The sequence below is a fragment of the Agelaius phoeniceus genome, chromosome 8 (assembly GCF_051311805.1).
Source record: "Agelaius phoeniceus isolate bAgePho1 chromosome 8, bAgePho1.hap1, whole genome shotgun sequence".
Lineage (NCBI taxonomy): Eukaryota > Metazoa > Chordata > Aves > Passeriformes > Icteridae > Agelaius > Agelaius phoeniceus.
In genome coordinates, this window is record NC_135272.1 from 9,884,285 (window position 1) to 9,896,756 (window position 12,472).

The 12,472-nt window shown below is 53.7% G+C and overlaps 1 protein-coding gene across 2 annotated transcripts; it reads left to right on the forward strand.

The window, feature by feature from the left end:
• Positions 1-872: 872 nt before the first annotated feature.
• On the forward strand, positions 873-11,951 carry GLUL (glutamate-ammonia ligase). Of its 2 annotated transcripts, none has more exons than XM_077181961.1 (7): positions 873-895; positions 6,501-6,691; positions 7,868-8,029; positions 8,299-8,445; positions 8,852-8,979; positions 9,145-9,344; positions 10,242-11,951. In XM_077181961.1, exons 2-7 carry the CDS (start codon positions 6,526-6,528, stop codon positions 10,558-10,560), a joined length of 1,122 nt encoding a protein of 373 aa, XP_077038076.1. In that variant the 5' UTR covers positions 873-895; positions 6,501-6,525; the 3' UTR covers positions 10,561-11,951. The 2 variants fall into 2 exon arrangements, with proteins under 2 accessions (XP_077038076.1, XP_054494077.1); XM_054638102.2 differs by lacking the exon at positions 873-895 and adding an exon at positions 5,382-5,514.
• Positions 11,952-12,472: the final 521 nt, after the last annotated feature.

Consider the following 12,472-nt stretch of genomic DNA (forward strand, 5'->3'; position numbering starts at 1 on the left):
CAAAGTCCTATGAGGTGTCTTTTTGCCTAATTGAAGAAAGAAACTGGTGCCAGCACCTGGGCTGTCCTGGGGGCCGTGCCCCAAGGTCCCTCTTCCCTCTGTGCATGGTCCAGGGAGCTGAATGAGGAGGGAGGGGTTTTTTCTTTCACTCTGAGTGTGCCTCTGCAAGTTTGCACTGATTAATTTGCTTTCCTAAACTGGCCCAGGTGATCTGCTCTGGAAAGGCTGAATGCCCAAGGTCCTTCTTCCCTCTGTGCATGGTCCAGGGAGCTGAATGAGGAGGGAGGGTTCGTTCTTTTCATTCTGCATGTGCCTCTGCAAGTTTGCACTGATTAATTTGCTTTCCTAGACTGGCCCAGGTGATCTGCTCTGGAAAGGCTGAATGCCCAAGGTCCCTCTTCCCTCTTATGCGTAGTCCAGGGAGCTGAATGAGGAGGGAGGGTTCGTTCTTTTCATTCTGCATGTGCCTCTGCAAGTTTGCACTGATTAATTTGCTTTCCTAAACTGCCCTTTCGGGCAGCCCAGGTGATCTGCTCTGAAAAGGCTGAATGCCCAAGGTCCTTCTTCCCTCTGTGCATGGTCCAGGGAGCTGAATGAGGAGGGAGGGGTTTTTTCTTTCACTCTGAGTGTGCCTCTGCAAGTTTGCACTGATTAATTTGCTTTCCTAAACTGGCCCAGGTGATCTGCTCTGGAAAGGCTGAAAGCCCTCTGGCCACCAGCCCACGGCCACCCTTGACCCTGGCAGCATCTTCAAAGGGAGCATGGGGCTGCTGCGGAGCGTGCAATGTTTGCTCACAGCCAGGGCCAGCAGCTGCTGCCTGCCTGCCCTGGGGGGTTTCGTCAGCGTCCTGCAGCGCTCCGGGGGACACTGCTCAGCCACTGCTGCTTGCACAAGGTCAGTGCCCCCAGGGCCCTCGTCCCCCACACCCCACGGGGGCTCGGTCACTTCTGAGCTAAGCGCTGGCTCGGGTGTTGGCTTGGATTTTCCAGCCCTGGGTGAAACGTGCTGCATGTCCAGGTGTGCCAGGCTGGGAGCACCTCAGCAGGCCACCAGGAGCTGCTGGCATGAGTCCAGGCAGAGGCAGCTGTGCCCAGGGGTGGGCAGGGGTGGAGGTGATGCAATATCAGGACAGGCAGCCCGTGGCTGAGGTCACTTGGGTGCAGTTCAGTTGCTCATGCAGGGCCTCCCAGCACAAAGCACTTCCCTGGATGCATCTGAAAGTTACAGAATCACAGAATTACCAGGCTGGAAGAGACCTCCAAGATCATCGAGTCCAACCCAGCCCTAACACCTCAACTCAACCCTGGCACCCAGTGCCACATCCAGGCTTTGTTAAACACACCCAGGGATGGTGACTCCACATCCTCCCTGAGCAGTCATTCCAGAACTTTATCACTCTTTCTGTGAAAAACTTTATCCTGATATCCAACCTGTATTTCCCTTGGTACAGCTTGAGGCTGTGTGCTCTGGTTGTGTCAGTGCTGTTGGAGAAAGAGCCCAGCCCCAGCTGAGCACAGCCACCTTATTTAGCTCAATTTAGGAGTATCTTGACTGTTGAGCATGGGGAGAGGAGAGATGCTGAAGATGTTCCTGCTCATTGCACAGGGTTGGACTTGATGACCTTCAGGCCCCCTCCAAACCAAACCAAAGCATTCTGGGATTCCATGATGCCCATCCCTCCTCCCTCCCAGCTGTGCCACTGCTGGAGGCTGGGGCATTTTGGGTGTGTTCAGCCTTCTCCTGGGACCTGGGATAGCAACAAAATGGGCAATTCCTCTTCCCTCTGTGACATCTCTGTTGGGGAAAAAAACCCCAAAATAACAACATTCCTTTCTACTTCAGAATTTTTCTTTAGTGCTGGTGAAAGACCAGTGGCTACCTGGGCTTAGCAGTCTGGGTCTGCAATCTGTTGGGTTTGAGATCCCTGGGTCTGGGCTGAGGATCACAGTGCTGGCAAAGTCCCCAAAAGCCATCAGCCACATGGAAATTTCATATCCTATCTATTTAACCCTCAAGTTGCCACCCTCCTCTTCCCACCCACCCCCCTACCCCCCCAATAGTGTGACATTTCTGCATTTTAAGGCATTCCCAAATGGAAGACAGGGATGGAGGGGGACACACAGACAAGGGATGGCTCACAGCAGCCCCAGCAAGGCACAGTGCAGAGGGAAGCCTTGATCCTTTACTGCCCAGCTGCTGGCTGGAGCTGGAAAAGGGGAGGAATTCCTCATGCTAGCTGGGAGAAACTCATCCTGCTCCCACAGCTTCCCTGGAGAGCACAGGGACATGGCTGTGCCCTGTCCCTGAGGGTTTGCCTTGGAGGCAGGAGGCTGCAAAGTCCAGCCTGCCCAACCCTCCTAACTCAGCGGCCACTTCCCAACCTTGGCACTTGTCTCAGGATATCAAACTGTGCTGGCGGGAAGCGCCGGGCCAGGCCAATAAAGGCCAATAAAGGCAATAAAGGTGTTCCCACGACTTAACAGCAGGAAGAAGGAAAAACCTGAGCCAGTTGGGACTCACCCCTGGAAGAGGACATTGTCTCACTCTCTGGCTGTGCCTGTGGCCCTTTGAAGGTAGATTTCAATCCACTCCTGGGTGGTGTCACCGTTGGCACCGAGCCCTCCCCAGCTGCCCCACAGGAGGGTTTTGCTGGTGACACCGGGGGTCACTCGGGCACGCAGCTGGGCCAAAGCACAGCCCGAGCAGGCTTTCCCAAAAAAATAATTTAAATTTTTTTTAAAAAAAGAAGCTAAATTAAATATTTAAAAAGCACAGCCCGAGCAGGCTTTCCCAAAAAAATAATTTACATTTTTTTTAAAAAAAGAAGCTAAATTAAATATTTAAAAAGCACAGCTCGAGCAGGCTTTCCCAAAAAATAATTTAAAAAGTATTTAGAGACACCGGGGCTCACTGGAGCACGCAGCTGGGCCAAAGCACAGCCCAAGCAGGCTTTCAAAAAAAAAAATTTAAAAAGTTTAAAAAAGAAGAAACTAAATTAATTTTTTAAAAAGCACAGCCTGAGCAGGCTTTCCCCAAAAAATAATTTAAAAATTATTTAGCAACACCGGGGGGGGTCACTGGAGCACGCAGCTGGGCCAATTAAATTTTAAAAAGCAAAAAAAAAAAAATTTAAAAATTATTCAGTGACACCGGGGGTCACTGGAGCACACAGCTGGACCAAAGCACAGCCCAAGCAGGCTTTCCCAAAAAATAATTTAAAAAAATTTAAAAAGAAAAAATAAGAAAAAAATAAACTAAATTAAATTTTAAAAAGCACAGCCTGAGCAGGCTTTAAAAAAAAATTAAGAAATTAAAAAAAAATTAAAAGGAACTAAATTAAATTTTAAAAAATTTACAATAATTAAAAAATTTACAATAACAAAAAAATTACAATAATAAAAAAATAATTAAAAAATAAATTAAAAAAAAAAGGCCAGGCTGGAAGGGGAGGAGAGGAAGGAAGGCAGGCGGTAAACAAGCCGGGTGAGCCCAGCGAGGAGGCCCGGGAACGCTTCCCGGGAGAGGGCGCTGGGTCCGCGGCTGCCGCTTCTCTCCGGCTCGCAGGGCGAGCACAGGGGCTTGGCCATGAGCCAGCCAGCAAACCCTCCGGAGCTGGCAGCTCCATCCTGCCACCCCAGCCCTGCCCAGCCTGGGGGTCTCCGCCTGGCTGGGGTTTGCTGCCCGGTGTGGAATTTTGGGATGGAGAGATGATGTTTACATTGTCCAGCTGCCTTTGCTCCCCCCTTGCCTTCAGGGTTGGCTGGAGCTGCCCAGCCCCGAGGCTTGCGGGGCACGGGGGTCACCCCACTGCTCAGGGGCCTCCTCTTGTAAACATCTGGGTGTGTTCGAAGGCAAAGGTGGACAGAGTTACTGGGAAATGTGCAGGTAGCAACGGTAATTCCAAGAATTTGGAGCTGTCAGAGCTCTCAGATTAAAGAAACCCTCCACAGACCTAGGGAAGAGGGCTGGACACTGCTTTACGTTGCCTGTGGCTTGACAGCTCCCCTTTATGGGAGCTATTTTGGGCTCCTGCTCCTGCTCTGCTTCCTTTTACTCCAGCTGAGCTGTTAGATTTGGGTGACCACAGCTGAACTTGGGCTGAACGTGAGTTGCTGAGCTCATTTCCCAGGGTAAAACACCACGTTCGTTGGTTTGTTTGTGCGTTGGAGCCATTTCTCTGTGCTCAGGGTGCAGGAGCAGGGCTGGTGCTGGCAGGAGGCGCTTTCTGGGGCGCTCAGGGCAGGCTGTTGCAATGCTCGGTGGCTCTGCCTTGCCCAAGCAATTCCAGGAGGAGAATAGCACCCGAATTTCACCTCGTTCTGGACAGCCTCGGGGGATTGCCACACACCCGTGGCTGCTCCAAGGTGCTGGTGAGGACTGAGCCAAGTTGTCCCCGCAGGGAGGGTGGGGATCTGGCTCTTGAGATGGGTGATAAATCAAAGTGTGGTTTTGGCCAGCACTTCCACCTCCTCCCTCCTGAGGATCCGGCTCTTCCCTGGCCACTTTCCCTCTGGATTCTGGCTGTACAGTGGCCGTGTCCGAGGCAGTGTGGCTGGGATGGCTGGGAGGCTCCAGTTTCTCGAGGAATGGCAGTTCTGGTGCCACCTCCTGAGGCTGGCACGGGGCACAGCCGGATCCTGTGGCTCGGTGGCAGGCGTGTGGGTGGCGTGTGCTGGCCCTGGGACCTGCGTGTGCCCTGGTGTGTGCACACACGGCTGCCAGCTCCGTCTGCTCCTGCTGGCATGGCTCTCCCGCCCCTTGGATCCGGGATGGGACTTGCACGAGTTTCTTGTTCCGTCTCCTGGAGCTGCAGGAGATGGGACAAGCGACCCTGTGGGGTAGAGACCCGGACATTGTGGAAAAACACTGGGCACTGCCTGCGGTTTGCTGGGTGCTCCCATGGTGGGGCTGGGGGATTTCTCCCCCCTCGAGTGATCCTTGCAGCGAGGCTCTACAGATCCAGCTGCTGGAGGCTGTGACCCGCTCCAAGGAGGACAAGGGGGGCACCGAGGCTTTTGTCCCTCTCCCAAGAGCGGGCACCAAGCCAAAGGGGCTCGGTGGAGCTCCATGCCTCCCTCTCTCCCTGTTTTTCCGGGGCGGCCGGTTTCCATCCCTGCCAGCTCTGCCAAGGCAGCCTAATGTAAACGCTGCCGAAAGCCTTGGATCCGCTCCCGCCCGCCCAGGGACGAGAGGTTGTTTTTCCAGTCGGCAGCGCTGTTAAAAACACCCCAAACCCACCCAATCTCTCCGCTCTCTACCCTCTCTTCCCTCACTTTTCCGCACCCACCCGAGTGCCCCTTTGCCGGGGGCGGCCGGGCCGAAGGAGGAGGAGGAGGAGGTGGAGGGAGGCGGGGTGGTGGCCCTGTCCCCCCTGCCGTGTCCCTCCCGTCCCGCCGCGCTGCCCAATCCGTGCGGCGGGGCCGGCGCTGCTCCGCCATAAAGGGGCGGCGGGCGCGGCCCCGGGAGCCGAGCGTGGGAGCCCCGCGCCCGCCCGCAGCCGCCGCCGAGCGCAGGTACCGGCCCGGGGGGACACGGGGACACCGCTGCCCGCCACCCGCCACAGCCCCCCGGGCTCGGCAGGGCCGGGGAGGCAGCTCCGGGGAGATCTTCCAAGGGAAAATTCCTCCTTTGGGAGAAGGGGAGGATGGGGCGGGGGGGGGGGGGGGAGGAGGAAGAGGCAGCTTGAGTTTGCTGTTGAAAACATTCCCTTTGCAGCTTTTGTGGGTTTTTTTTTACCCCCACGAGGCTGCCTGGGGAGGCACGCGTGGGAGATGCCTCTGACAGGGCAGCGGGGCAGGGGGAGCCGCGGCGGGGTGGGCTGGGGACGGCTCATCCCGCAGGGATGTTGGAGCGACTTCCCCAGTCAGTCCGCATTCCCAAAGTGCCGGCATTCCCAAGCTCCCTGGAAATCAGCCGGACACGAGTGGGCTGGCTGGCGATAGAGCCCGGCCCGCAGGGCTCTGGGGATGCTGCAGCTCCCACGCACTGGTTCTAGAGCCACCCCGGCCCATCCCGCTCCCCACTGCTGCCTGGGGTGCTCAGGGCTCCTGTGTGCTGCCTGTTGCTTTTCCTGCTGCCCTGGCACCGGGCTTGGATAACCTCAGCCGGGCTGAGAAGGCAGCTGGGGCAGAAAAGCCCTCCTTGATGATGCAGATTTATTAAGAAAGCCCCAGCTAAGCTTTCCTTGCATTAGCTTTGCTCTTGAGCAGAGTGTGGAGGTGAAAAGTTCATGTGGGGCTAAGGAGCCCTTTGGAAGTCTGTTGCTCTGGTTTATTAGCAGGAGTTTGGTGTTTTGAAGGGTTTCTGGAGCAGGGCTAGCCTGAGCTGCTGTGTGTTCTCCCTGAGGAATGACAGGGAACCGCTGGAGATGGCAGCCAGCCCTGTGGCCGAGCTGTCTCCTGCTCCTCCCTGGCCTTGGGTGGGGAAGGGGGGCTGCGGGAAAATGTGGGCACGCAGGAAAGGGCTCACAGCTGGGGCTGTTTGTGACTCCCCCCTGCAGGAACCCCCTCGTCAGGACTGCAGCCATGGCCACCTCAGCGAGCTCCCACCTGAGCAAAGCCATCAAGCACATGTACATGAAGCTGCCGCAGGGGGAGAAGGTGCAGGCCATGTACATCTGGATCGACGGCACAGGGGAGCACCTCCGCTGCAAAACCCGCACGCTGGACCACGAGCCCAAGAGCCTGGAAGGTGAGAGGGCAGGTGCAGCACTCGTAGCCCCTCACTGGGTGGAGGAAGGATGCCATTTCTCTCTTCCCGTGGCAGAAGGATGGTTTTTAGGGAGGACATTCCACCTCGTGCCCTTCCAGTTACCTGTTTCCCCATATTCCTCAGGGGGATGTTCCCATCTCTCCAGATGTGGAGTTTCAGGGAGATGCCTGGGGTTGGGAGCCCGTCCTTGGTGCTGTCCCTGCCGTGGAGGGGCTGCTGGCAGGGGCTGGGGGCTGTTGGCAGGGGCTGGGCTGCCCATTGACTCTTGAGTACTCGTTTTGGCCGGAAGTAGTTTGGCAGAAGAAAGTGCAGGGGAAAGAATGGAGCTATCCGGTGTAATTAAGAGCTTGTGTCCCTCAGAACAAACAGTCCCAGCTTACACAATAATAGCATTAGGATTTTCCCCAGGTTGCCATGGAGCTGGCTGGAGACAGTTATGAAATGAAAATACTGTGTGTGACTGAGCAGAATTATCTTTTTTCTTTCCTTTTTTTTTTCTTTTTTTTTTTTCTTTTCCCCTCTCTCCTTTCCCCTTTTCCCTCTGAGGGAGTGGTTGGCACAGCTCCTTGGAAATCTTTGTGCTTCCCATCCTCCCTCTTTCTCCCTGGGATATGGAGGAGATAACATTGTCCGGGTGGACTTCTGGGCTTTGACCTGGAGGGCAGTGCTCAGGATGGAGGGGTGGGCAAGGGGCCATACTCCCCTTCCATGTGAGATTCCACCTCTCTATGATTTGCCTTCCCACCTTCTTAAGGCCCTGTAGCTTGATTGAGGGTATTCCATGGCTCCCCTCATTCCCACAGCTGGAAGGTGGCTCGTGGTCTGCCCTCTCCCAGCTGAGGGGACCAGGTGCTTTGCTCATCCCTGTGGTTGTTGTGACATGGGAAATGTCCTCAGCGCTACTCTGTTCACTCAGGCTTGGCCAGCAGCCCAGCAACTTGTTATTTTCCAGGGTGGCTGGGGACTTGCACTCCTGTCATTTTTTTGCTTGTTTTGGGTTTGTTGGGTTTTTTTTTTTTTTTGCTTCCCCCACTTGGAACAAAATCAGCTGAGCTGGGACTAAACCTATTCTCTATGAGCATCTTCACCTCTATCTTCCTGGTGGGCAGCAGGGAGCCCATGGGTCACTGTGGCTGGTTCCTCTCTTTGCTCCAGATCTCCCTGAGTGGAATTTCGATGGCTCCAGCACCTACCAGTCCGAAGGCTCCAACAGTGACATGTACCTGCGACCTGCTGCCATGTTTCGGGACCCTTTCCGCAAGGACCCCAATAAACTCGTTCTCTGTGAGGTCTTCAAGTACAACCGCCAGTCTGCAGGTGACTGAATGGACCTTCTCCCTCCTTCCCTTCTCCTGGTGGAGGTGGTGTTCCTGGGAAGGGGAATGGGATCCCTGCCCGATGCTGTCTGTGCCCTTAGCATGACACAGAAATAACGTGAAAGTAGAGGGCAAACGAAGCACTGGTGATGGACTAAAGGGCTGGGCTTGGGATTCTTCAAAGCTGCTGGGACTCAAAGTGTGAAATAAGTGGAAATGGGGAGTGGAGGTGGCATCGCTCATGAGCCTCGTGTCGATTTTCCATTCCAGAGTCAAATCTCCGGCACACCTGCAGGAGGATTATGGACATGGTGTCCAACCAGCACCCCTGGTTTGGGATGGAGCAGGAGTACACTCTCTTGGGGACAGACGGACATCCATTTGGCTGGCCTTCCAATGGCTTCCCTGGACCCCAAGGTAATCTTTTGGGAGCCTGGAGCAAGTCAGGAGTGTTTGAACTGAAATCTGTGTGGCACAGCTTCAGACGAGTTGAGGGCTCCAAGGTGTTCCTAGAACCGAAGGTGGATGGTAGAAAGTGGAATATTGGCAAAACTACCATGAGATTAAATTTGTCACAGAAAGGCTGAGGTGTGGATTGGCCACATCCAAATTTGCTGCTGGGTTTGTTGGTCTGCAGGGGACTTAAACTCAGGAGCAGACTTAAACTCGGGGTGAACTTGCTCTCCGTCAGTATTCTACCCTGCCAGTTCTTCCATGAAAAACACACCTTGGGGCTTGTGAAGAGTTCTCTGTGTGTGCTGGGTGTTCACTGGATGTCAGGGTTTTTCCCTGTGGAGGCTGATGTTGCCCTGTGCTGTTGCAGGTCCGTATTACTGCGGTGTGGGGGCAGACAAAGCCTATGGTAGGGACATTGTGGAGGCCCACTACCGAGCGTGCCTTTATGCTGGCGTGAAAATCGGAGGAACCAACGCAGAAGTGATGCCAGCCCAGGTAAATCATTCTAAGATGCTTCATGGAGTGAGAGAGTAGCATGGAAAAACCCCAGGCAGGGGGAGCTGTGTGTGCCTGCTCTGAGCTGTGTGGCTGTGTCCAGCATCAGGGGGTGGGAGGTGCCTGTCTCCACCCCGCTGAGCCCCTGACACCTCCTCCTTGCAGTGGGAGTTCCAGGTGGGACCATGCGAGGGGATTGAGATGGGCGATCACCTCTGGATCGCACGCTTCATCCTGCACCGGGTGTGCGAGGACTTCGGGGTCGTGGTGTCCTTCGATCCCAAACCCATCCCTGGGAACTGGAACGGTGCTGGCTGCCACACCAACTTCAGCACCAAGAGCATGAGGGAAGAAGGAGGTCTCAAGTAAGTGTTTGGGTTGTTTACTAGGCAGCAGGATATTGGATGATTTTGGTGCTTGGTGTGACATCTGAGTCTTCTGGATAGGGTTTTTTTGGTTGTTTTGGTTTTGTGGTTTCTTTTTTTTCTTAGTATGTATTTTTTTTTTATAATGACACATTCTTGTCTTGATGCTTGGTGGGCAATTCAGCCAGCAGTACAGCTCCACCAGTACAGGATGCAGCTATCTCTAACAGCCTGTCCAGCTCCTGACCTCCCAGTGCTGGGAACAAACAAACAAACCAACTCAGCACAGGGCTTTTTAAATTATATTTTTATAGCCATGATGAAAGAGAAAGACCATTTGCTTCATCTGGGCAAGGCTGCCATGTTTTCTTAAGAGATGAACATCCTAAAAATGCAAACTGTGAGTTCCTGCACATGACTGCTGTGCAGTCAGGGACACTGTGTCACTGGAGCTGCGTGGAGGGATCCATCCTGGCAGCTCTGGAGTTCTGTTTTTTTGTCATAATCTTAGTGCTGCCCTGAGATAACAGGACTCTGTGAGCTTCATTAATAGAAACACCAGTGTTGCGATCTCTCCTGTCTAAGAAGTGGGAAGTGGGAGGTTTAATTGGTGGTGTCTCACAGATGACACTCTCTGGGAGCCTGTGGGATTTGGCCACGAGGACTTTTCTGGGTCAGCAGCAGGAGAGAAGAGAAACCCCTGTTTCTCTTGGGATGAACAGCCAAGTGGGCTGTGGGGCACAAGGCATTATCACAAAGTGCCTTGGGGACTCTGATTAATCTTGCTGTCACTTTGACACGACAGTCCAGAGGCATTCAGCTCCAGAGGCATTCAGCTCATCCCATCCCTCACTGTGCCACCCCTGTCCCTCCCTCCCTCCCTCCCTCCCTCTGCAGGCACATCGAGGAGGCCATCGAGAAGCTGAGCAAGCGCCACCAGTACCACATCCGCGCCTACGACCCCAAGGGGGGGCTGGACAATGCCCGGCGCCTGACAGGCTTCCACGAGACCTCCAACATCAACGAGTTCTCTGCCGGCGTGGCCAACCGCGGCGCCAGCATCCGCATCCCGCGCAATGTGGGCCACGAGAAGAAGGGCTACTTCGAGGACCGCCGGCCCTCGGCCAACTGCGACCCCTACGCTGTGACAGAGGCGCTGGTCCGCACGTGTCTCCTCAACGAAACCGGGGACGAGCCTTTTGAGTACAAGAACTGAGCAGACTGCGCCCCGCGGCTGCCGCCGCCGCCTCCCCCCCACCCGCGCTCCCCGCGCCCCTAAAGTTCCCTTCTAGCTGTAATCCCGAGGGTACAAGATAACATGTTTCCTGTCTCAGTAACTCTTGTTGTCTTGAGGTGGGGGAGGAGGGCAGGTTTAGTTTTATCCGTGTCTGTTTGTCGTTGACTCTTCGGAAGAGGAGAGGAGGACGGGGTGTTAGAGAACTTTTAACCACTGTTTTATTTTTTTTTTTGTCTAATTCATGTGTACATCCGATGGGATCCTGTGGCTTCCAGGGACAGACTGCACACGCAGAAAACATGTAGGAGAGGAGAAAGCTTAAAACAGAGCCAGATTTGGGGGGCCAGCCCCACTGCTGACTGATGGCTGTCTGAGGTTGGTGCCTCTCTGTGGAGAAGGGAAGATGGGAGCTGTGGTGACGGGAGCTGTGCGTGCGCTCCCATTTATTTGGGGACGTGACGGGGACATCGTCGCCCTCCGGCCACTCTGAGGTTTCTGGGAATCTTCTGGCATTGAGGAGAACTCTTGGTTCTGTCACTGGAAGTCAACCCATCTCTGGCTCATAACACAGAGTGAAGTAGTATTTTTCTATTTAAATATAAAAACAGCAAAAAAAAAAAATTATATATGAAAGTGTTTTTTCCTTGGAAGAGATGATGTTCCAACGCCTCATCCAGCCAGAGCAGGCAGAGCTCTTGCGGATGCAGTCGGATGCAGGTGGGACTGAGGGTGAGCTCGGAGGGAGACTGGGATGAGATTTGTTCCAGCATGGAGTGGAGCTTGCAGGAGGGTGTTCCCAGAGCAGGAAGCCTGCAGAAGCATTTGTTACTGTAATTCAGGTGGCCGTGACACGCTCGGAGTTGGGAGGAAGGTGTCCTGAACCAAGAGTTGACTGGTCAACAGCGTTCTGGACAGAGCTGTGGCTGTGTCACCTGTCCAGCAGGGCTAGCATGTCACTAAAGCAGGGCTTTGGATAAAGGTTAAAACAAAACAAACAAAAAAAAAAAGAAGAAAAAAAAGAAGAGAAGTTTTAGATTTTTTTTTCATAATTAATGTTCTTAGTTTCTCTGACTGAATGGTTTTACAGAGACCGTTGATGCCACTGTTGTGTCCTGGCTCTCTCGGGCTGCCTGCCATCCAGCCAGGATGATGGGGGCTAGGAGAAGGGAAGGGAGAGGCCACCTGGCCCTCCCAGCCAGCCCTGGCACTCCCAGCTGCTGCTGGGGGGTTCAGACGTTCTGGGATTTTACACTTGGGTATCTTAGATGGTGCCAGTTATATTCCGTTGCATATGGACTTCTTCTCAATAGGTTTCTTTTTTTTTTTTTTTTTTTTGTAATAAAAAAAGAAAAAAAGAACAAAACCTTCAATCTGATGTCTGCAGCCTCTTTTTGTACGTGTGTTGCCTTCACCATTTGAAAGGATTTTGACTCTGATAGTGGGTAGATGTGGCTTTTCATTTGGGGGGGTCAGGGGTCTTTCAATCCATGTGTGCTCTCCAGAAAATGGGAATATGTCGGCAGTGGTTGGTTCTGTGGTGAGGGATGGTCCAGCTCTGGCTTGCATGGGATTCTTTTGGGATGGGAAAGGGCCTGGGCTTGTGAATGTCCATAGGGAGGGTTATGGGGTTGCTACAGATGTTTGTGCATTTCTCAGCCTCCTCGTCCTCACAAGTTCTACAGGATAGAGAAATCCTACAGAAAACAAAACTCCAGCAAACTTAATTGAAAAGGGAGCTTTGTGGAAAAAGAACCTTTCCCATTCTCCCTAAGAAAGAAAATGAGAGAGAAGTGAGAACCCAGTCATTTGGGAAAAAAACCCCGGCAGTAGAAATGTGTCACTTTGCTCCTGTGGTCCTTTATTTAGCCCATGGTGCCATTCCCTGGCTCCC

Excerpts from the sequence above, each read along its gene's own strand:
- GLUL (XM_077181961.1), top strand. The coding sequence starts at position 6,526 with ATGGCCACCTCAGCGAGCTCCCACCTGAGCAAAGCCATCAAGCACATG. Across the intron at positions 6,692-7,867 it reads CGAGCCCAAGAGCCTGGAAG|ATCTCCCTGAGTGGAATTTC; the intron begins GTGAGAGGGCAG and ends TCTTTGCTCCAG. Across the intron at positions 9,345-10,241 it reads AGGGAAGAAGGAGGTCTCAA|GCACATCGAGGAGGCCATCG; the intron begins GTAAGTGTTTGG and ends CTCCCTCTGCAG.